This window comes from Typopeltis vanoorti, chromosome 1 (assembly GCF_054136105.1).
Source record: "Typopeltis vanoorti isolate ZY-2024b chromosome 1, IOZ_Tvanoo_1.0, whole genome shotgun sequence".
Classification (NCBI taxonomy): Eukaryota; Metazoa; Arthropoda; class Arachnida; order Uropygi; family Thelyphonidae; genus Typopeltis; species Typopeltis vanoorti.
The window spans coordinates 173,405,124-173,431,451 of record NC_143549.1 but is presented as its reverse complement, the minus strand read 5'-3'; the positions used below and the strand labels follow the sequence as shown (position 1 = coordinate 173,431,451).

Below are 26,328 nucleotides of genomic sequence, written 5' to 3'. Positions count from 1 at the left end.
TTTCTTAGAAGCAGCAGCAGCTCTCAGAAACCAACCAAATCTTAATAAATACGGTTGCATTAAGCTTCCGAAGATTTGGGAAACACTCATCACCAGAGGTCCCACCTTACATTCCAGGCCACCTACTACTGCCCTTAGAGGGTGCTCCAGCTAGATAGGACTTTAGTGTCACCCACGTGGTTGGGCTTAGTATTGTAAGTTTTTGTGTGCATGTTACATTAATTGTTTTTGTAATCCCCGTAGATGTCCTAGTGACTAGGATGAAATATAGGAAGTATTAAATTCTATATTTTAATTCTTTTTGAGTGTTGTAAAAAACCCATTAAACCTCCAACATAAAGTGTAAATCCTATAAATACCTTTCAAAGTTTAAATATCTTAATCATGGCATGCCTTCATCCTATATCTCCCAAACTCTGTAGTTTGCATGAACTCCATCTGTTCTTATAACTAATATTATACAGTTCTGATATCATTGTTGTTATCTACCTCCTTACCCTCTCCAAGATTAATTTATCCTTTTCGAATCCTGATTACCAGGTATGATCATAATAATTCAGATGTTGTCTAATCAGTGCTTTCTCCAATGGAATCACACTCTTTTATCTGTATTGGTCAAAGTCCTTATGCAACATTCCTCTGGGTTACCTTTATCACCTTCACAACATGCTCTCTAAACTTCAAATTTTTATAAGTTCAGTTTCACAAAAATTAGCCAAGGTTCTAAGAAAATACAATATCAGAACTTTGTTATTGTATTAATAAGCCACCCAAAACTTGTCATCATCATCTTAAATATCCTGGTGTGTACAAAATATAGTGTGATTGTGATATTCTTTATTTTGGCCAGACGGACAAATCTATTGAATTGCATATGGAGGAACACATGAGAGGCATTGCTTACAAGAGACAGCGAGCCAGTGCCTTATCAAGCCATATCCTTTTCTCAGCTGCTCCTAATGATGATAACCCAAGTCATACAGTCTGCTGGGACAGATCTACCAACATTTTTCGTTGCCATCATGAAATGGAGAGAAAAATCGTAGAATCTAGGGAAATCATCATCAACCCTGAACATCTAAATAATAACTTGAGCTACAACCTTCCAGATAGCCATTCAGCAGTAATCAGGTACTGCTGAATGGCATTCACGTGATGCTGCAAGCACGCACTCTTGCAACAATGCAACAAACGAAAGAACAGCTTAAATAAAACTACAATGTTTTCATCCTAATTATGTATAGAGACTCTATGTTGTTCATAGTTTCTTTAAGCTTCAATGTTTAGTGTTTTTTCTTTTCTTGTATAATGTCACCTGATGAAGGCAGTTATAAGCCGAAACTAGTTGTGTTTTACTATTAAACCTTTTTTTACTTAACTCTCGGTTTAAGTCATTCAACTGTATTTTTACAATATATATATATATATATATATATATATATATGCATATAATATAAATATCTTATTATTTATAAATGATTTTTGTAATAATTTATTTTTATTGATTCATTTAAAGTGAGGGATGCCTTTTTAAGTGTGTATGCATTTCCAAAACCAGATAAGAAATTGATTATAATTATTCCAAAAAAAAAAAAGAAAAGAGTTCTCTTTTCTTATTATATTGATAATAAAGATTATAGTGAAATAATTAAAAGATAAGAGAACATATTATTGGTGAAATCAGAGGTAGGACCAACTTTTCTGGATTTTCTGGGTTCAGTTTTTTAAAATAATTTTGCTGATTCTTAGTTAATTGATAATTCCTAATTCAAGACCTATTTACTTCCCCCCAACACACAACACACACACACACACACACACACACACACACACACACACACACACACACACACACACACACACACACACACACACACACACACACACACACATTAAATTCATAACTTCCATGTTTTTCATTATGCCTAATGTTAATATTGCGAATGACTTCTAAATTAGAATTTTTATTATTGTTGCTATTATGATTATCATTCCTTTGTTCATACTAAAATAATAATAATAATTATTATTATTACCATGTACCTTTATCCATGACTCATCTCAGAATCCTACCTCTCAGCAATCCAACTATCCTTCGTTCACACAATAAATGGATTTTTGTCTGTTAATTGCATGTGTTCCCCATCCAGTTTGCAGGAGAAAAATCTAAAGATTTTTCTCACTAAAAAATCTTAAAAGATTTTTAGTGGAAAAAAAATTTCTACTATTGCTTTATGAGATTAGTCTGATTTGCCTTCATTTGAAAAAGTCCTTAAAAGTTCCACCGAGTGAGCAACCCAAGCTCCATTGAGTAGAGCTTGGACTGCTGCTCTTTAACCTATATATGGTTTAAAGAAAGAAAGAGAGAGAGAGAGAGAGAGAGAGAGAGAAAGAGAGATCTAATGGTTAGCAGATGATGCACATCATGTGAGGTGACTTATATCATGAAATTCTGATCTGCTGTCTTTTCAGAAGGATTTGAACAAACAAGTGGACCATCAGCTTAGTACTGCAAGTGTAATGATTGCACTATGGCTTGTGAAGATGAAATATAGTATAATATATTAATAATTAACAGCAGGAGGTGAAGGATTTGGTGGAATTTTGGTGAATAAGAGTGGGTTGAAGTTCAAAAAAAATGCATTGCAATGTCACCCTCATGATAAGGTATTGTGCCATTCTGTAAGATATTGATCAGAATACATCTAGACAACTGTGTGCAAATTCAGTTTGTATTTCTGAGGAATGAGGCAATGCTGAAAGCATGCAATGTAGCAAAGATGGTATTGAGCAAGCATAATGTTGACTGCAAGGATCTCTTCAGCTCAGTGTTTCATAGTATAAACAACACCTGAGGAACAAAATAAATAAATAATTTATTGAGTTAAGTATTTTGTTGGATTTCTGATCTTCATTCGAGCAGAAATTACAGCTGTTGTAAAATACACACAGCACTTTACTGGGTTGTTGTGGAAACAGTTCATATTGTAACTGAAAATGAACTAATGTCCTACCATGGCACCTTGTAGGGACTTGATAAAAATGAAGTTAATTCAGAAAGATCACACTAAATGTAGTCTTAGATGGAATGTTTCCCATATCTTTGATATTAATGCAGCCATACTTATGTGTGTGTGGGGGGGATGCTTCATAACTGGTTCTGATTCTAAAAATAGTCTTGGACCTGTAGTGACTTTTATGAAGCATAGTTGTCTTCTTCCCTTTAATCCTGTGTGAATGAACATCCACAGTGCATAGAATTTCTAGAAAACCCAAGCACTCAGCACCTCTTACACAAACTAGTAATCTGGTTACACTATGTAAATTATGTGTTTACTGTTTAGTCTCATGGCCCATACATTAAAATAATTTTTTAGCACATTTAAACAATAATGCATTTAAAAAACCACACTATTTAAACATTTAAATTTGGATGTTCAAAAATATACTACACAATAGATAAAGAAATATCTCACACCATTCCCTACGTATCAGTTACTGTATTATCTCCCTCTTGATGATACACCCTTGCAAAGTGATTCAACTTATTTTTTATGATTCTGTCACCTCTCCATCATCTGTCTTCATGAAAATTATTCTTTCATTATCATTCTTCATTTTACTTTCTACACAGCAGAATCTCTCTTTATGGTTTGCTTTGGCCTACTCAGTTATCCTCCTCATGGTGGTCACACTTCTTGCCTGTGCTTTCTACTTCTTATGAGCTGCTAATCTCGTTTCTCTTTGTGTTCCTTTTACGATATTTTCTTTTTTTGCAGCTCCTGTTTGATGATCTTATTCACCTATTTAATTCCCTGATTTATTCTCTTAATCTTGGGTATATGGTCTGATACTGATTCACTCAAAAACTCTTTTAATAATTTTCCATTTACTGCTGACATTCTTCCCTTGTGTTATGACACTTCTCCAAGCTAACTACCTCCTTAGTTTGTTATAACCACCCACTTTGTACTCCTTATCTTAAAATTCAAAATGTTTAGTAGTTTCTCAGGTCAAGCCTGCATTTTATCCAGTCATAGGCAAATGGTCACCTTTGCTATTGACAACAGCTCTGATGCTCTCACCAGATCTAGCATTCTTAATCCTTAATCCCTGGTTCCTCTCCACTTCATGTTTTAGGTAATTATCTACCTGTAAGTTGCATAAATTCCATTCCCTTCTCCCATGTATCCTTTCCTCCTTCCAATTTTTATCCTTGTAGTTGAAGTGTCCATAATGAGTCTTGATAGACTTGTGTTTCTTAGAAAGGATCTCCCACGATGAGTCTTTTGACTCCATGGAGGCCTGAATAATAATAATAATAATAATAATAATAGTAGTTACCTACTCTGTTCACATTGGGCTAATTTGCCATGGTATGCCATCTACATCTTCCTTTACTATCCCTGTTCTATAGCTGCAAATTGACTACATACTTTATCCTGTCAGCTGTATCATACCAGATAGACTCAGATGTGCTGCTTCCCATACTTCTTTCTTGCTGAACTTTTAATCTTTTGGTTGAAATTCTTCTACTGTTATCATCGATATTCAATATAATGCCTATAACGTTCTGTTCCTGTAACTATATCCTAATCCATCACCCAAGACTTATTAACATACTGAGTTGAGATAACCAATTCCTGGTTCTTCTGGAATTAGTGTACATGAATTGCACTCTAGGCCAACATCCTTGCATCTTTTAATGACTGTAAGAAACTCTGTTCAGCATTCTTTAAAATTTCTCCTATTCTCACACTCATTAAAGCCGTTTATGTCACCTCACCTTAAGGATGCATGTACACGCTGTTGCTTGCACTTCATCCTCTAATAGCTCTAGTTTTCCTTTTTCACTGTCATTTTCTCACTGAACAATACTTTTTTTTTTTCAGTATTGAGGATGCCTAATTCAAAGTCCATTTAGTTGTAACCCATGAGTCACAATATTATTTTTTCCATCAATTTCACTCCGTATAAACTGCACACCATTTTTCCTGAATAACCTGTACACTGACTTATTTGAAATCATTCAGTTCACTCCTATCATACCATAACAACAGACCCATAGTCTTTACTTTCTCACTCTTCTTTTTCTTAATATTAATAGTATTTCATATATTCAAGAGATGTTTTCTAAATTTTGAATGATTACATATGCTTACTGTGGAATTATGTTAACTATTTTATATAGAATAAATGATGAAAAAAATTCAAACTTTAAACCATATGTACATTATTTATGATGTGTATTTATTTTGCATAAACATTTTTATGCTCAGATTAACACCACCATTAGCAGGGGCAGTATGCTTAATGTTTCTTATGCCCCTTATTGGATCAGGGCCACTCTGGGAGGATATGGTAGGGAAAAAAGTGGCAAACTGTGAACAGAGATGGTGGCAAACTCTGCTTCCTCTCAATGCATGGACCCATTTTGATGATATGGTAAGCAGAGTTATAAATGAATATGATATGCTGTTTTTATTTATTGTTTTTCTCTTTCTTATTTCATGCTGGGGGCTGTTTATGTAAACAGTAATATATATAGAATTTTTTCACCTTAATTTCAAAGTTTTTCTTAGTTCTGGAAGGTTGGTTTCAGGATATTAATCCAAAATGTTATTATCAAAATTTGATAGGTTAGTGATGGGATATAACAGAAAGTATAATATGCACTTTATTCTCTGACATATTCAGTAGTTTTGAATAAAAGTCACTTTTATTCCAGAAAATTAATAACATGTCAGCCTGCTCTGACAGGAAAAATTCTCCACCAACAATAGCAGACTGCAATATTTTGCTTCTGGTCCTTTGAGCTGGTTTTTATCTAATCATCTAAAGAGGCTCATCTTTCATTAATTTTGAACCGTTTATTTTGCAGTTGTGTTAATTACAAGCACCTGTGATGCAGCTTGTAGTGATGACACCTTTACTTGGAAAGGTCTCAATCATATTACAAGGAAAGCATTTTAATAGCTTTCAAATAAATGTGAGTTAGCCAATCTCATTTGGAAATGACAGGTTTTTCATACCTTACAATAACATACAAATGAGCCATAGAATACATGCAGTTTATAGACATAATACACTTGACTGACATAATATAAATGGTCATAATATATTAATCAGTTGCTTAAAAGTTTAAATACTCGGCCATTTTCTGGAGGCATTTTATATTAATGTCACATAACTGGGCACTGCAGATACTGCTGCTTTTTATTTTTGAAGAGGTGTGAAATTTTTCTAGCCTCTGAATTATCAATACATTCTGAAAATCACTGATAAGAAGACAACTCTCCGAAAAATGTGAAGTTTTTTCTGATTTCATTGAATACTTGAAAGATCTGAATTTGATTCTGCTGGCCACTTCATTTGTATAATGAGTTAATAATATGTTTGTTTGACTTTGGCTAGAATTGCATCTCTGACATAATCTATCACAAATACTGAAAGCCAAATTAAAGATTACTACCATACTTAATTATCAGTAAAATTACAAATCATCCAATGAACTATCCCTCTATATAAGTAGACAAGTATTTTAAAGGCCACATCTTGCAAGCATAACCTATAAATGTTTGACTAAATGCATTCCAGTGTTTAAGTCCCTAACCAAATATTTATAAAGTATGAGATCATGGTAAGTCATTTTGCTCACACAACTTCACATATTTTTGCACAGTGAATTGTAATTTGTAACCATTGTTGGATATGGCCTTCCCATTCTTCACTCCATTGATTTATCACTCCAGTGATGCCAATACCACTACTTTATAAAATTTTAGATGTATTTCATTTTTATTGTCTTATTTTCAAAGCTCTTATGATAGTTCTCAAAATAAATGAATTTTTAAATTTTCTTCTTCTTCACATCTTTCTTCTTATTGTCTCATATTCTTATTATCACAGAATGTTTTCAATTAATATATTGTTGTAGTTTTTTGCTTTTATATTATGAAGTTTTATTTTTTACAGATTAGCCTACAATTCATATGTTGGTATTTTTAATTCATTTTTACTTTCTTGTATAATTCTTTGATTGTCTATGAAAAAAACAAACAAAAAAACTATATTATACATTTATCATGACTGTCTTCTTTTTAGATTTTATTTTTTACTTCTGTTCTAATAGACTATCATCCATATGCATTGTGTGTGTGTGTGTGTGTGTGTGTGTCTGTGTACCGTATATGTTGGCATATAAGACGACTCTCAAATACTACAGAAAACCCCTCGAAATCATGGGTCGTCTTATACGGCGAGTATAAAAGGGGAAGCTTAATTTCTTTTCAAATCAGATTAATTTTTTGTTACATAAATTTATTTAAAATATTACAATAGATGTAAGTCTTAAAAAACAAATAATAATTATTTCATGTTAATTTTCTTCATCATCTGTTGAAAATAGTACTTCAGATTCATTGTTTAAATGATCATCATGTGGATCCCAGTTCGAATCTAGGTGAATTGATTTTGTTTTCATCGTCACCAGTGTCCCACAATAGATCATCTTCTGTACCATCCATAAGATCAGAGACACAATTTTTAAATGATTTTATTACAGTCTCTACTTTTACTTTATTCCATGCTTTGATCACAAAATTGCACATATCAAGCGATGCAACACGCATAGATCCACCGTTTGTAAATGATTTTTCACCAATCAACATCCAATTATTCCACTCTTCTCGCATGTGATCTTTAAATGGTTTGTTCAAGCAGACATATAGTGGTTGCAATATAGAAGTTAAACCAACTGGTATAACTGCAATTTCTGTGTTATTTTTTTTCTAGAAGAATTTTAGTATTCTCAGTTAAATGACTATGAAACATATCCCATACTAATAAACTGCGTTTCTTCATTATACCACCTGGTCGTGTGTTCCACACATTATTTATCCATAATTTCATACCATTTTCATCCATCCATCTTTTTTTGTGAAAATGTATAAAAATGCCTGAAGGAAATTTTATCTTAGGTTTAGTTTTACGTTTAAAGATGAGCATTGATTTTAACTTGGTTCCATCAGGCCAAACATGACAACACAATGTAAAGCTTGTTTTTTTCATGACCTGTACTTCGAACTAGCACACTCTTACTACCTTTAGACGCCACTATTTTATTGCATATCATATCAAAGCTCATAGGAGTTTCATCCATATTTCCAATATTTGACAATAGAAATTTATGTTCTTGTCTCAACTAAGTAATAAATTTATGGAAACTTGTAAGTTTGTGGTCAAGATCTGCTGGTAGTTTTTGAGCAATTTTCGTTTTTTGTTGTATTACCAGATTTTGTCTGTTCATAAAATGTTACACCATCCTGAAGTAGCTTGAAATTCTATACTTTCATCTGGATTCAATCTTGACCATTTTAGTACATATGCTCTAATCATATTTCTTCCTATCTACAAAGGAAAAGGAGATGTTCAAGATTGTGGCAACTATAGAGGGATCAAGCTGATGTCACACACATTGAAGTTATGGGAAAGAGTATGGCGAGAAATGAAAATTGGCGAGGAGCAGTTTCGATTTATGCCAGGAAGAGGATGCGATATTTGCGCTAAGGCGACTGATGAAGAAATATAGGGAGATGCAGGTGGAACTGCATATGGTGTTTATAGACCTGGAAAAGGCATATGATAGAGTGGCCAGGCATGAAGTATGGAAGTGTATGAGGAAGAATGGGGTGTTAGAAAAGTACATGAGGTTGGTGAAGAAGATGTATGAGGGAGCGAAAACTCAGGTCAGGTCTAGTGTCGGCATGACAGAGGGATTCCTCATTGTCTTTGGGCTCCATCAGGGATCAGCTCTGAGCCCCTACTTCTTTGACCTGTGACCTGGTCATGGATGTACTAGTGCAGAACGTTAAGAGGGAGGTGCCATGGAGCATGATGTTTGCCGACGACATTGTGAATCATCCCGAGAGAAGCTTGAAAAGACCCTGGAAGAGTGGAGAAAGGTATTGGAGGAGAGAGACATGAAAATTAGCTGGGTGAAGACCGAATGTATGTCAACAGGGAGTGGCGGAGATATGATTATACGACTCCAGGGTGAAAGGTTAACTTCAGGGAAGAAATTCAAGTACCTCTGGTCGGTCGTTGAGAGGAATCGAGACCTGGATGAGGAAATACAGCACCAAATAACATGCAGCTGGATGAACTGGAGGAAGATGAGTGGGGTCCTGTGCGACAAGAGAGTGAGTTGTAAGATGAAAGGAAAGCTGTATAAGATGGTGGTGAGGCTGGCGATGCTTCATGGCACAGAGACGTGGCCTATAACAAAGGCACAGGAGAGGAAGATGGAGGTGGCAGAGATGTGGATGTTGAGATGGATGAGTGGTGTGACAAAGAAGGACAGGATAAGGAATGACTACATCAGAGGGATGGTCAAGATGCGACCAATTGGTAAGAAGGTACAAGAAAGCAGGCTGAGGTGGTTCAGTCATGTAGAGAGGAGGAGCGAGAAGTATGTTGGCAAACGAGTGGAGTGCATGGAGGTGGAGGGAAGGAGGAAAAGAGGCAGGCCCAAGCTCAGGTGGCAGAGGATCTTAGAGAGAAAGGATGGAGTCGGGAAGACGCCCTGGACCAGAGAACCTGGGGGAAGAAGAAGATTAAAGATGGGAACGCCGACTCCCTTTAACATGGGATAAAGGCATGGTGAAAGAAGAAGAAGAAGAAGAAGCTCTAATCATATTTCTTGTAACAAGATAACCATTCTGCCTTTGTTCGAATGCCCATTCTGCAAAGTGATTTTCCAGTTGAGGCTATCAGGTGATTCCTGTTCTCATCGCACATTTTTTATTTGGCAGTTTTTTAAAAATATCTTCTTTCTTCCTCCATTCTCTTACCATCTTCTCGGTTATGTCAGACTTTCTTACAGCAGCACAGTTATTAGTTTGCTTTGCTATTTCAATTACCATTATTTTAAATCTAGTTGAAAGTTTATTTTTCACTTGGTTAGAATATAATAAATTTAGTTTAATCCTTTATCCAAGTGTGAGCAAACAAAGTTTGCACCTGAAAGTATCTTCAGGACTGGGGTAAGGTAGTGCAACACCAGGCGACTCCTTGCAAAGGTGGAGCAAGCTACTAACACTCCTATCTCAGTATCTCCCATAATGCAAAACACATCTCCTTGCGGATATATCTAATGTTATGCATTAAGGGAAGGGCCACTACCACTTGGCAACTCCTATAGGTAGAGATGACTTTACTAATGCGTCTGGCTGGTATCTCCACTTGGGCATGGCTCCCACTGAAGAGACCTCAATAAAGGTCGAAACTAGTCTGGGTAGTGGCCCTTCCCTTAATGCATAACATTATACATATCCGCAAGGAGATGTGTTTTGCATTATGGATGATACTGAGATAGGAGTGTTAGTATCTTGCTCCACCTTTTCAAGGAGTCGTCCTGGTGTTGCACTTCCTTACCCCAGTCCTGAAGATACTTTCAGTCCCAAACTTTGTTTGCTCACACTTGGATAAAGGATTAAACTAAATTTATTATATTTTAAATCTAGCTTCACACTGTCTTCGTTTTGTTGCTAGTTCCATGATTTTAAATGATAATAATTTTAATAATCCTAAAATTTAAAAAAAATGCAAAATTAAAAATTAATTAAAATTGGGGCTAATCACTTTTAATTAGGGTAATTTGCATAAATACTAAATCTATGCTATGTAAAAAAATAATGGATATGCATAGATATAAAAATAATAGATATAACAACAATACCTAACGTTGCATTAATATATGCATTAATACCCCACACACACACATAAGCTTAAAACCTAAAAATAGCCTAAAATGTAAGCCTCGTCTTATACGCCGACATATATGGTATATACAAGGTGTGGCTATTAAATAACAAGACTAGTTGCAAAAAATATGGTTTGTTATTACAATTGTACAACTTAATTGTTATCCATTTCAACGTACTTCCCTCCTCTATCTATACACTGTTGCATATGAATTTTCCATTGTTGGAAGCAGTGCTGCAAGTCATCAGGTGTTATCTGCTTCAGTGGTGTTGCTGTTTTCTCCTTTACCTCATCCACTGACTGCAAATGGGTTCTGCCCTTCAATGCAGATTTCACCTTTGGAAAAAAGTAAAAGTCGCATGGAGATAAGTCTGGCTAGTAAGGTGGATTGTCCAACACTGGGATCTTCTTATCAGCCGGATACTGCTTTACAGACAGTGCACTGTGGGCTGGAGCATTGTCCTGATGGAGAATCCAAGCATTGTTCTTCCAAAAATCAGGTCTCTTCCTCCTCACTCATTCTCTCAGCTTGGCCAGAACTTCAAGGTAATAATGTTATTTAACTGTCTGACCCTCTGGTGCATTCAACCATTACCACACCATTGATATAAAGAAAAAAACGATCAGCATTGCCTTCAGTTTTCACTTGCTCATTCTTGCTTTTTTCATTCTCGGTGATGTGGGAGTTTTCCAATGCATCCACCTTACTTGCCAGACAGCTCCATGCGACTTTTACCTTTTTCCAAAGTTGAAATCTACATTGAAGGGCACCCATTTGCAGTCAGTGGATGAGGTAAAGGAGAAAACGGCAGTGCTACTGAAGCAGATAACACCTGATGACTTGCAGCACTGCTTCCAGGGATGGAAGCAATGCTACAGGGATAATTAAACAGGGATGTAATGCTACTGCCTATTCCCTGGAATATTCTCTTAAGATGCATGGTGATATGTCATCAAAATCCTATTGCTTTATTGACATCAAGTTTATTTATTTCCTCAAATACCTCCTACTAATTTGCAATTAAGCCATTCTCTCCTATGTCCTCTACACTTAAGTTCCTCATGATTCCATCCTGATCAGGATGAAACACCCTTATAACTTGATCATTGAATACCTCAACAATGTTTTCTGCAGCAGTTACCATTCTACCACTTTCACTCATTAGCATCATCTTACCATGATCATTCTTTCTTCCACTTGCCACATATCTGAAAAACTCTCTAGGGTTTTTCTTCACCTCATTTGCCAATTTTTGCTCATACTGCACTTTTGTTTTCCTTACTGAGTTACTCTCTTGACTTGTTCTTTATACTCTTCATGTAACCAATTATTATCATTATTCATCTTGTACTTTCTCCAAAGTACTTTCTTTTTCCAGATTTCATGCTTAAGCTCCACATTCATCCATTTTACACCTACCTTATTCAGCCTTTTGGCCTTCAGAATACATTCACACATTGATGCTGTTATGTTGGTAGTTGGTGGGTCGGTGAGTGGTGATTAGTTGGCGAATGGAGTACATTGCTTGAGTGTGTTGTGAATGTAGACACATTGAATAAGTATGTACCTCCCGTGATGAATCTCTGTCTCTATGGAGGTCAGATGTTATTAATAATAATAATAATGATGATAATAATAATAATAATAATAATAATAATAATAATAATAAATTTCTTTGTCAGTTCCCATGCAGCATTTCTTTCCTTACTGCTCAACTCCTTGTTCCATGTTATAGCTTCAGCTATCTTTTAAGCTTGTCATAATCACCAGCTTTATAATTCCATGAAATGATCTTCCCGTGTGGTGACCGGGATTAAAGAATTGTCCCATTGTAGCTCATGCATGTCGTAGAAGGCAACTAAAATGAGCACCCAGTGTCTGGGGGTATAGCCAGACCACCCAGTCTCAGGAGATATAAACATGGGTCCTAGTCTTCCAGGTTAGGGTTGAGTGTGGGGCTAACGACCCCACCTTGTAAATAATCTCTTGTTATGAAATCTCAAGGAAACAATAATTCTGGACTGCCCTTTAGGAAATGGACTGGCAAAGGATTAAAGGACTTGAAACTTGGATCATGGAATATTTGTTTACTATATCAGAATAAAGGACTCCATTTGTTAATATATGGGTGGTCTGAAAACTTCTTGGCCCAACAATGAAAAAACAAATTTATAATTTCAAAATTATTATTTTTCAACTTAATCTCCTTTAAGACTAATACATTTATACTAGAGCTGCTCCAGCATCATTATCCCATCTGTGTAGTAGTTCTCAGCAAGATCTGCAAAATACCCCTCTACAGGAAAAATGGTGACCAGCAAGGAAGAGTTTTAGTTTTGTGAAGAGATAGAAGTCAGAGGGAGCCAAATCTGGGGGATAGACTGGACATTCCAACAATTCATAGTGCAGATTCCTTAATTTTCCCATTGCCAAAACACCTTTCTGGACAGGTGCATTGTCCTGATGAAAGATGAGTTTTTTTCTTCTGCAAACTGAGCCTTTTCTCATGAATTTTTTTGTCTGGTCTGGTTAAAAGGCCGGAATAATATTCCCTGGTTATTGTTTTACCCTTTTCAAGATAATTTTCAAGATAACAAACAAAATGCCTTTAAAATCCCAAAACACCAATGCACGACCTTGTCTTCTTTAGCACTGAACAACCAGCTTCTGTGCACTGTTTTGACTGCTGTTGGGATTATCCTAGTCTCATTTATAGTAATAAATTGATGCACAAAATCAATTTTATTCTTGTTAAAACGCTCCAAGCACTGTTCAGAGATTTTCATGCGAGTGCGTTTTTGATCTGCGTGGCACCCATTACACAAAGCTTTTTCATTTGCAATTCTTCATGCAAAATGTATCCTACACATTCTTTTGAAATGCCTATAATCTCAGCAATTTCACGCACCTTGACTCACCGGTCATCTAATATCATATCGTGCACTGATCAACGATTTCTGGTGTTACACTTTTTGGATGTCCTTCACATGGATCATCTTCAAGGCTGGTGCAGTCACATTTAAACATGGCAGTCCATTTCTTAATTGTCGAAAGTGAAGGAGAAGGGTGCCCATAAACTTTTGTGAATTTCGAATGAATTTCTTTTGCTATTAAATCTTCTTTTACAAAGAATTTTATAATTCTTTGTAAAACACACAATACTCAGTTTTATCCATTTCAAGGGATATAGGCAACACTTTGGCTTCTGACAACTGTATAAAAAAAATTACTTGATAAATTAAATGCAATTTCATATCGATGCTTATGACAGATGTACCAACTTAGAAAAAAAAATCTTGCTGATAGTGTTGCCATTTATGGTTGAGGCCAAGAACTTTTCCAGCCACCCACGTAGATCAGATGAATAACTATAAAGTTGACCTGTTAGCTAACCAGGAGATAAGATGACTTGGAAGGGGAAGTATTGAGAAGAAGAATCACATAGTTTTTTATAGTTGTCACAAATCAAAGCACATTTTGGAATAGGCTTTATGTTGAATAATCGGATAAAACAATTAGTTATCAGTTTTAAAGTAAAATCACCAAGACTTTGCAGCTTGAGATTAAGAGGAGCCTTTTTTAACTACTGTTTAATTAGTGCTCATGCACCAACTGAGGAAAAGGATGAGAATGAGAAAGAGACCTTTGATGATTTATATAACTCTTTGTCCAGTGAATGACATCAAAATAATATTGGAAGATATGAATGCCAAGATTGGTAAAAAAATAGGTATAGACCAATAATTGCAAATAAGGATTACATGATGAAACTAATGATAACGGACAAAAACTCATCTGCTTTGCAGCTGAGCATAACATGTTTATTGCAAATACATTATTCTGCCATAAGAACATCCATAAAATAACATGGAAATCTCCCGATGGAAATACCTTCAATCAGATTGATCATGTGACTATTGATGCAAGACATCTATCAGATGTATCAGATGTTAGGTCCTATCATGGTGCAAACTTTGATTCAGACCACTAAGTAAATTAAGAGCAAGGATCTCAAATGCACCTAAGATTCTTGGAGAATGCCTACATAAACTTAAAACTATGATAAACTTAAAGACTTGGAAACTAAATAAAAGTTTCCAAATGAATGTGAAAACCAAGCAAAAGTATAAGTAACTAAAGCAAAAGTATATTGAAACTATTGAAGATATTAATACAAAATGTAACTCTGTAAAAAAAAATTCTAAATTCAGGCAATGCCATTCTGGATAAAGCCCAGAAAATAAAAATAATGATTGGTTTGATGCTGAGTGTGCGGCAGCCACATTAAAAAAAAAATGAACCTTATAAACAAATGCTACAAAAAGGTATACAAGAAATGCTGTTGAAGAATATAAAATCATAAGGAAGGAAGACTAAAAGATATAAGATACATAAAAAGAAAAAGAGGAGGTTCTTGGAGAATTTAGAGATGTTGTACATCTTAGGGGTTCCAACAAAAGCAGAGCTTTCTTTAGAAAAATAAATAAAGGTTTTAAAGACTTTAAACCTAGAATCACTCTATGTAAAAGTAAAAATGGAACACTGCTAAGTAACAAAACTGACATGCAAACATGGAATGAACATTTTGATGAATTGCTGAACCATGACGATACAGGAAGTGAAGAACTTGGTGTCACTTCAAGTAGCAACCAAGAAGTGATTGAACCTCCATCACTAATTGAAATCGAGGACTTAAGAAACCAAAAAATAATAAAGCAGCTGGACATCGTCTCTTATGTGTTGCAGCATTCATGGTTCTGCTACGAAGCACATAGAGGTCAGTGCATCCGCACAGTGAGATGCCTTCCAAAACCATTCACATTACCTACACCATAAGTCCCTTTCATGGCTATTAGAGGGATGATAATGTGTCCTTGGTTCTCTTCAGATCAGAGCACACTTGGTATCACTTTGTAAAGCAAATTGGGACTCATCTGTTAACAGTACCAACTCCCATTTGTCTTGGATCCAGTTGACATGGATCCCAGCGCATTTCAGACATTTTCTCCTGTGGCATGGGGATAGAGACACACAGACTACTGGTCACCTAGCATAGAAAACACCTTCATGAAACCTTCTGCACAGAGTGGAAGCAGATACCAGTGTTCTTGTAATCGATGCAAGATCAAATAAGTGATGATTTGGGACAGCACTCCTGTTTCAGTAAGCAATAATCAGAGATATCAGTTGCCAACTGCAGTTGTAGCCTTTGGTTCCACAGTCTGTGAGCCAGTTGTCACGATTTTTTCTTTGTTCCTTAATTTAGAAACCAACATAGTTGTCTCTCAAGAACTGAAGAAATTCATTTTCTTTATTCCCAAATGCTATTTTTGCATTCCAGTCTATATCACCATAATTAAAATCATCCATAATGATCTCCCTTCCCTTGTTCGCTAACCCACGTTGTGTATATATATTTCTTCATCATCATCATCATCATCATCCCAAACTTTAGTTTCCACTATTTTTTAATTTCCTATATTTCTGTTTATCTCAGGATATTATTTATCTCAGATTATCTCAGAGTATTTATCATGGTCAATGGCAGACATTGTAATGTCTGCCATGTAAATGAAATGGACCCCACTTTTGGAGTGGAGTCCATTTCATTTACATGCCATTTTCCAGTTAAAAATCTACTTCCAAATTCAAAGGAAAACCACTTGTTTTCCTCTCTCATCTTCCATTCTATAAATAATCTCATCTCTGTAAAATCTCTCTCATATCAAATAATTTCCTCTTCTAAACCCAGCAAATTATAAGATATTACAAAAAATAGAAATAAATCAGTTCATAAAAATTTTATTGCTTAAAATATGCTAAAAAAATATACTATTCATTGATTGTCTCCTTCAAAAATGTTATGTCCTATCTGTTTTTCATGTTTTCCTGTGACAAAAAAACTTTCTGGAATTGTGTTTGTGATATGCCATTTAAGAGTTATGTCTGGGACACCCAAAATTTATTTTTGTTAATAAGGTTGCTTATAAAGTCGAGTTTCTCATTAAACTTCTCTAAAATGGCAATGCCAGTTCTTGGGTTGACATTTAGACTTGCCTGAAAACATGTATATTTGATGAAAACATAAGTGGCTTCCTTGAATCATATAATATATTATAGAATGCCATGAATAATAAACATGGACAGCCTGATCAGGCAAGTTAATAATCTCTATTTTCCAACCTTCAGGGGCTTAGAGTTCAAATATTACTGTGGCATGAATATATGAGAAAGTTTCTTTAGGTAGATGATCTTCATTGCTTAGTGTGAGACCATCACTCAGCTTATTGATGGCCTGAAATGGCTCACAAATGAGCAGGTCAGATTATCTAGATCTTATCCCGCCCACCATACTAAATGTGCTATAGGTTTATAATCTTTCGTGAGAATGAAATTATATTTTAAAATAATAATAAAATAATAACTGCTGACACATCACTGGCTTCAAATTGCATTTATGTGAATTCTAAAGAACCACCTCAGCTGTAGGATAGAATCTGTCAGCATACTCAGTTTGTTCCTGAAACTATCATATAGTTTTTAAATTTTTAATAGATAAAGAAATACTTGTTCTTATTTTGTGAATTTTATTATCAAGATATATTGATTTTCGAAATTTATTTTATTCTTTTTCTATATTCCTTTCCAGTGTTTATTACACACATGGTATATTGCATCAGATCTTCACTTATATTGCATAGCACCAATAATACTCATAGCTTTGTACAAGTAAGTTTTATTATTTCTGAGGAATTTTATATTATTGATATTATTCTTTATTATTATTATTATTATGGAGTCAACAGACTCATCGTGGGAGGTCCTTCCTGGGAAACACAAAGTCTATCGTAACACTCCTTGAACTCATTGACCATTCTTGCTCTCTCACCACTCTACCAGGCAATGCATTCCACAGTTCCACCACCCTCCATGCAAAGAAACCACTCCTCACCCGCTAGCTCACAGCTTCCTTTCGTAACTTCCAGGGATGGTCCCTTGTAATCACTCCATTCCACTACTCCACCAAGTGAAAACTCCCCAGTGTCCACATTGTAACTGCTTCTCAACAGTTTAAAAGTCTTGATCATATCACCTCTCCTTCTTCTATCCACCAAACTCTGCAATCCACATTTCCCTCAATCGATCCTCATAACTAACATTGTACAGTCCTGAAACCATCTTTGTTATCTGCCTCTGCACCCTTTCCACAGTTAATTTATCTCTTTCAAATCCTGGGGATCAAATTTGAGAATAATAGTCTAAGTGTGATCTGATCAGGGGCTTATACAATGGAATGATAACTCTTCTATCTCTGTAGGTCAGTGTCCTTCTCAGTATTTCAGCAATCCTCTGGGTTACCTTCACCACCTTTGCAATATGCCCTGACTTTCAGTTTTTCTATCAATCATCACTCCCAGATCTCTCGTCTCTCCTACCTCCTCCAGTATAACTCCTCCCATAGAGTATGCAGCCTCCCATCGATGTATCCCAAACTTCAAGACTTTACATTTTGCTGCATTAAACCCATACCCCCATTCATTTGCCCATCTGTCTAGTTTATTTCAATCCTCTTGCAGGGCTGCTACATCTGCACTATTACTAATAAATACTATTACTAATTACATCATCTGCAAATAACTGAATATCTCCTTGCAATCGATTGACAATGTCACTGATATAAAGGTTAAACAATACAGGTCCCAATACTGAGCCGTGTGGAACCCCACTTGTAACCTTCTGCTTCCTTGATATTTCTCCACCATACACAACTCCCTGATACCTATCAGACAGCCAATCCTGAATCCAGTTGACTAACCCAACATCTAAAACCGTGTGCTGCAACTTAAGTATCAGCTTATCATGTGACACCCAGTCAAATGCCTTTGCAAAATCCAAAAAAATGACGGTATATGCCTTTCCCTTATCAACTGCTCTTGTCACTTTATTATAAAAGGCAATCATATTACTTAAGCAAGAGCACCCCTTATCAAATCCATGGCATCAATAATGTTGATTATCACAGATAACATTATCCTCATCCTCCCAACACTGCATATAGGCCTCACTAATTTCTCCAAGACTTTAACAGCTATTGATGACACACAAACTGGCTTATAATTAGGCACTTCCCACAATTTAATTTTTCCACAATCATTTCTCCTCCTACTGGCCACATAGCTAAAAAATTACCTAGGATTTTCTTTGGATCTTGGTGCTAATCTCTTCTAATATTCCAGTTTTGCCTTCCTCACCATACTAAGTCACTCTCCTGGCCTGTGTCTTATATTCTTCATGTATCTTCCCTCCACCCCTCTCCTTATATCTCTTCCATAATCTCTTTTTCAACTGTAATTCCTGTTTGATATTGTTTGTCATCCACTTTACGCCAGTAGCGGCCTGTGAAGTTTTAAGTGGGGGTGCTGCCTATACAAAAGAATTTTAAAAAAAAATTATTTTTTTCCTAATCAGTAACCAATTTCTTAATAAATAAATCTATATGTTTATTTATTAATAAATTGGTTACTGATTAGGAAAAAAAGAATGCTTTTGTATAGGCAGCACCCCCCCACTTACAACCACGGGCCGCCACTGCTTTCCACCAAATTGTGACCACTTCTTCACTTGTGTGGAATTCAGCTAACATATTCCTTCACAATTTCCCAAGCACTAATGATATCCTGGCCTTCCATTCCATCCTCCTTTATCTGAACATTGAGGTAAAAGTAGTGACAAAACTAATTCACCTGTGCTGATAACTGGAGACTACAGACACAACTTGTAAATAAGTGCATCTTTTAGTTGGAAAAGGCCTAAGTCGATCTCATTATGGAGCTTGCAGGGCTTTTCTCCCAGAAACTCAGGTTTTTAATCCCATGTACAGGCAAATCAGCCTCGAGAACACACAAAATTTACAGACAAAAATATTAGTAGTGGTGGGCAGTAGATGGTGTTGTGTGTAGATGATAATCGTAGTAGCAGTTCTGTTTAGTTGATGGATTAAATGGTGAAGAAAGGGAGCATTTATAGTGGTATGATTTTCATCAGTCATATTGCACAGTAATATTTGTGATAGTGACAGTTGAAGCCAGAGAAAGAGAGACTGCAGTGATCAGGAACTTTTTTTTTTTTTTTGTAAATGATGTACTGGTACCACAAAGAAGGCGATACCTTCTTACTGCATACAACTCAAATGAAATGCCAAACAATAAGTGGCACCATCAAATATAAATTTGTACAACACTTAACTACCTGTGCAGGCAAGTACTGCATGTCAATATTGATGAAATATCTGATGAAGTACCTGATACATAAGGATGTGAACTCTGCTTTCAGTTATTTCAGTGGTCCTAGTTGGTAGATAAATTATCTGCCATCTAGGATATTCTTTGGATAATTTTTGGAAAACAAGCATTTCGTTGCCCCATATATTTAATTGTGTCAAGTTTCTGATATAAAGTAGTATCTCTGGACCCACCTTAGGCCACAATTTAAAAATGAACAGTAAATCGAAAGAAAAAATTTTAACATACCACTAGTGTCTTAACACATGAACCTCAGTGTCATCCTATACTGAAGCATGCAACAAATGCAAAAAAGCCATCAGCAAAACCATATCTGAGGACTGAAAACTTGCATCCTATACAAATGGCAATCATTCTGCTTCTGTTTCCTTGCATAGTCCATTAAATGTAATGTTCATCTGCACTTCTACATCTTTCACAACCCAGGTACTGCTGCAACAACACCTAAAGATAAAGCTGTTATCATTCTTCTCTTCCAACTCCTGCATAAACAACCAATGCACATCACCTCCCGCTATACTGGAAACATGTTGGAAGTTTTTTTTCACTTGGTTAAACTATAATAAATTTAGTTTAATCCTTTATCCAAGTGTCAGCAAACAAAGTTTGCACTTGAAGTATCTTCAGGACTGAGGCAACTCGTGGCAAAGGTGGACCAAGCTCTCATCACTACTTGTCTTAGTATCTCCCATAATATAAAGCACAACTCCTTGCAGATATGTATAATACTATGCATTAAGGGAAGGGCCACTACCCAAACCAGTTTTAACCTTTTTTTCAGTATCATCGACAGGATGCAGCATAGAGGCAGCCAGCCTCATGGTGCGGCTTAATAAGGGCGCTTGTTCAGCAGTATTGTGGTAGGCGGTATATATTTTTTCTGCACTTGCTACGCTAACAATTCCTGTTAGCATAGCAAGTGCAGAAAAAAATGTTTTTCCAAGCTTACACTGGTTAAAAATTATTTGCGAACAGCAACAACCCAAGAAAGATTGGTTGGTCTAACAACTATATCAATAGAGGCGGACATAATTTATAATTTAAATTTAGTTTTATTGTGCGATATCTCCGTAGAGCAAACATTTAATTAATATTATGAATCGTATTAAACGATATTTTTTCTTGACCACAGAAGCTATGTGAATTGACTATTTGGGAAATGTTGATCAAGTATCTGTGAAAAAACTATTTTTGTTAGCTTTAGTTCCTATCATCAGTCCTGTACCCTGAAGATGCCAACAGAAAGTTGGTGAAACTAGTTGATTTTAAAATAGTTTTTTCTCAGATACTTGATCAACATTTCCCAAATAGTCAATTCACATTATGTAATCATTTGGCATTAATGTTTCTCTTGTAATAAAAACAAAATAGCAATGGTGATTTTCATGTATTTTTGTCTTATAATCCATCAATAGCAATATTTAATTGTTTGCCTCAGGGCATGATCTAATCTAGCGCTATCTATCCCTGCCTTTATTGAATGTTCAAGTACAGGTCAAACTCCAAAAACTCAGCATTGTTCCCTTCAGTAACAGGCTCACCCTGCCACTGAGAAGAACTCTCAGCATTGGCTCTACCTGCGGCAAGCTCACTCCACCACAGAGCAGAGCTGCTCATTTGCTCATATGTCATCTAAGGGGGTAACAACAACAGCCATGCCTCAGTTAAATTCATGGGCTACAGCATTGCTATTCATTATCCCTCCCCAGGACCTGGGTGACAGCAACAGTCGAGCCTCAGTTAAAACTTCGTGGGCTACAGCACTGCCATTCATCACCCAAGCTTTCAACTGGTTCGACCTTAATTGAGGTCTCGTCAGTGGGAGCCAGACACAGAGGTGGTGATACTAAGGTGGAAGCAATGGAGAAGTTATATTTACCTATATGAGTTGCCAAAAGGTGTACCACCGTATTATTAAATTACTCTGGATTTACAGAAAGATATTTGAAGTTTTTTGCTCCTTGGTTAGACTATAATAAATTTAGTTTAATCCTTTATCCAAGTGTGAGCAAATAAAGTTTGAGCCTGAAGTATTTTCAGGACTGAGGCAACTCATGGTAAAGGTGGACCAAGCTCTCATCACTAATGGTCTTAGTATCTCCCATAATGTAAAGCACATCTCCTTGCGGACATGTATGATTCTATGCATTAAGGGAAGATCCACTACATAGGTAAATATGATTTCTCCATTGCTTCCACCTTAGTATCACCACTTCTGGGTCTGGCTCCCAGTGACGAGACCTCAACAAAAGTCGAAGCCGGTTGGAAGCTTGGGTGATGAATGGCAATGCTGTAGCCCATGAAGTTAACTGGTTAGCTGTAGCACATGAAGTTAAGGCACAGCTGTTGCTGTTATCCCTCAGATGACATACGAGCAAATGAGTGGCTGTGCTCTGTGGTGGGGTGAGCCTGTTACTGAGAGGAACAATGCTGAGTTTTTTGGAGTTTACCTGCACTTGAAAATTCAACATTCGAAATTCAAAACCAGTCTGCGTAGTGGCCCTTCTCTTAATGCATAGCATTATACATGCCGGCAAGAGATGTGCTTTGTATTATGGAAGATACTAAGACAAGTAGTGATGAGAGCTTGGTCCACCTTTACCACGAGTTGCCTCAGTTCTGAAGATACTTCAGGTGCAGTCTTTGTTTGCTTACACTTGGATAAAGGATTAAATTAAATTTAATATATACTGGAAACAGTTTACCATGTCTTATGTGGTCTTTCACCAAAAAGACATCAGAGGGATCTTAAATAACCTTAATACCAAAAAATTTTTGATCCTGATGGTGTCTTCCTAGTTGCACTCCAGAATTAGCACATATATCATCTGTTATTCAAGAATATAGAGATGATAATGAAAGCTGTAGAATATTACAGCTGAAATCTATCCCAATAATGCAGGCCTATATTCAGCCTATTTCTATATAGACCAGTCTATATAGCTACATATGAGGCTAAGGGAGATATTGATAAGGAATAGAATACAGTGTTTGGCTTGATAGAGAGATTATTCTTTGTGAAGTTCAACATGAGTTTCTAAAAGTGAGGTTTTTTTGGGGGGGGGGGGGGGGAGAGGTTAAGGTACTAGAGATATTGATAAGGAATAGAATACAATATTTTTGGCTTGATAGAGAGATTATTCTCTGTGAAGTTCAACATGAGTTTCTAAGAGTGAGATTTTTTTTTTAACTGTGAATTCCACCCACAAAAAGTTGCAAACCTATAGGATACTAGGTGTGTGGGTGAGCTAAGAGTTGTATAATCTGGAAAGAACCCAGCCTGTATTTTATAAATCTTATTTATAAAATTTAAGCTGAAATCTGCTATTTAGGAACCATTGAAGGGTACATAAAATTGGATCACATGAAAGAGAAAAATATTAGATAAGAGTTAAATGTTTAAGGTTTAAATGAAATAATATGATGATATGGAAGGATATCTACCAAAGGAAGTAAATAATTACAGACCGAAGGGTAGAGAGAAAGAGAGACCAATTTCAAGGTGCAAAGATTGGAGAAGCTGAAACCAGTAAATGCCTAATCCGTGATAAAAAGAAGAGGAAGAATTCAGAACTAGGAAATCTAATCAATGATGAGGAGAGGAAGAAAAAAAATAACTCTTCTCTACAGACAAAACATGGAACTTTTACAAGTCAGTTTTACGTCAGATGATGAAATTAATTTTTTAAATGAAACTCAAGTTTTATGAAAAAATTAAATATTTTGGATAAGGAAGACTCGTATGTGGTGACATTTTTTGCAAACATAATTTTTAATATTGCTGTAAAAGTTTGAGGGAGAATGGGATGGATAATAGAGTAGTTAGATCAAGGGTTCTCAACCTTGTTGTGGTCGTGGGCACATTCAAGATTGGGAAGAGAGTGGTGAGCACCAATATATTTTTTCTATGAAAATTTATACTTGCATATCATATCAAATGATAACAATTAACAAATTAATTAACTATGAAAGTAGGATAACTACACATATAACATTTATTATACAATTAAATTAAACCATCACACAATCAGCAAAAACATCAAGGAATACTTTGAATTTATTTACAGGCATTTTACAACATCTGCAAGGCTCATTCAATATAATGCAAATAAAGTACTCTGAAATGGTGAAGTTTAGGAAAGATATATGAGTGCAAAAATTGACAGCAGTTATTGCCACCACCTTTAAATAGATGAAGTGGCAACAACTGATCTGCTTTCAACCAAAAACATGTATGGAATTGTAATATTTACTATAGTGTATAAACAATAAAGTCAGTATTGTGCACATGCATGCATTTAAGACAGCTCCTCTGAACTCCAAAATTGGTACCTTGATTAGAGAGGAGGGATTTACAGTGCTTACAGTAGGGTTGGAATTCATAGTTGTTTGGTGTATAGCACATCTTACACTATTTTACTAATATATGCCATATTACATAAAATTTGATCTGTATTTAATGGGAAAGTTATCAAAATGAATACAGTTTGTCAACTTCGCTAATAAAATTTTGAAAAGTAATCTTTTAACCACCTAAACTGCCATATGGATGAAGTATATCAAATAAGTTATGCATCCTCTCCATATTATGTCAGTAGTATCTAAATGTTATTTCAGTTCAATGGACACTTCACATTCATGTATTTATTGATTTGTAAACATGTCATGGTTGCCGTGATAGTTAAACAATGGTTTGTAATATTTCACTTGTATAATCTAAAATAACCACATCAAAGTTCAACTGTTTGTATATGTTTGGAACATTATACAAAGTAAATTTTGCATACACATTTCTAGATGAACACAAAGAATTGTTTTCTAGCAGACTATTTTGATATTTTGAATAGTATTTATGAAAATCATATAGGATATAATTTAATATTTATCATGAAACAATCAGATATATATATTAAAAAAATTAAAGACTTAATTCTGTATGTTAGTCAAGTAAATAATAGTTTAATATCCAACGTTTCACTGACTGATATCTGTCAGCATTTTTAAAGGAATACACTGGTAAGCAATAGAAAGTAACAAAAACTAGGAAACCAGGGTTTCCTAGTTTTTGTTACTTTCTTATGCTGACAGATATCGGTCAGTGAAATGTTGGATATTAAACTAATATTTACTTGACTAACATACAGAATTAAGTCTTTAATTTTTTAATACTAGTAGTCAAGAAAAAGGTCATAACAGATATATGTATATATATATATATATATTGTTTCTTATTGTGTAAATGCAATTATAAAATTGATTTGTATTAATTCTGTATTTTTTCTTTCAGACAACCGCTTTTAGGCTTTCTCATAATGCTCTTTTTTTCAGTTATCTGTGCAGCAGCGGTAGCAGCTCTTACTGTTCTTAACAATTTCTATCCAACAGTTCTTTTCTTCACACCTGATATTGAGTAAGCATGTGAGAATTTTATTATTTGTATTTTGTAGATTCCAGATATTACTAATGATTTCTGACATGTATTTGTTTATAGCGTTATGCTTTGTTTTGTGTTGCAATGTCACAATCAAAATGTTAAAAATCATAGGATTTTTAATAATTCTAAAAATCTTTTGTAGGATTTTTAATAGTTCCTGATACTTTTGTGCATTTTGAATTATGTGTTTGTAACAAGTGTGATACCACTAACATACTTATAAGTTTATGTTAGTGGTATTTTGTATTTGTGTGCAGTAGAATTTCAGGTTCATAGAATTTCAGTTTTCTTAAGAGGAGGGGAAACCAGTTTAACCAATGTGCTGTGATATGTGAACTTTCTCAATGAGCATTTTCTGTACATTAATTAATAGTAGTTTATAATTAGTCACAAAATTTATATAATAAAAAAATGTATCAAAAATGACAGTGATAACTGTCATTTTTGATGCATTTTTTGGTGTCATTACGAGTTGCCTCAGTCCTGAAGATATTTCAGGCGCAAACTTTGTTTGCCTACACTTGAGTAAAGGATTAAACTAAATTTATTATTAAAACCTTACATTTTGCAAATTTGAACTGTCATCTCCCACTCCCGTGCCCATTCACTCAGTCTATTCAAGTCTTCTTGTAAGGCCACAACATCTGTTCTACTCCACATAGTTCATCCTAACTTTGCATCATCTGTCAACAACTGTATATCCCCATCTTTAGCTATCGCTGCTCTTATTTTTATTTCTTTATCTTGCTTTCCAACTGCAGTAAAGTAGGTGCCTAAATATTTGTATTCTGTTGTATGTTCAGTTTTCATATTGTTGATGAATATTT

At 35.2% G+C, this 26,328-nt stretch overlaps 1 protein-coding gene across 1 annotated transcript in view; it reads left to right on the top strand.

The window, feature by feature from the left end:
- The window catches only part of LOC150110649 (O-acyltransferase like protein-like), a 91,869-nt gene that overhangs the window by 13,507 nt on the left and 52,034 nt on the right, over window positions 1–26,328 (top strand). The window contains exons 2-4 of the mRNA XM_090395500.1: window positions 5,280–5,445; window positions 17,415–17,494; window positions 25,355–25,477. Coding sequence (XP_090251626.1) covers window positions 5,280–5,445; window positions 17,415–17,494; window positions 25,355–25,477 — 369 coding nt within the window. The remainder of the gene's footprint in view (window positions 1–5,279; window positions 5,446–17,414; window positions 17,495–25,354; window positions 25,478–26,328) is intronic.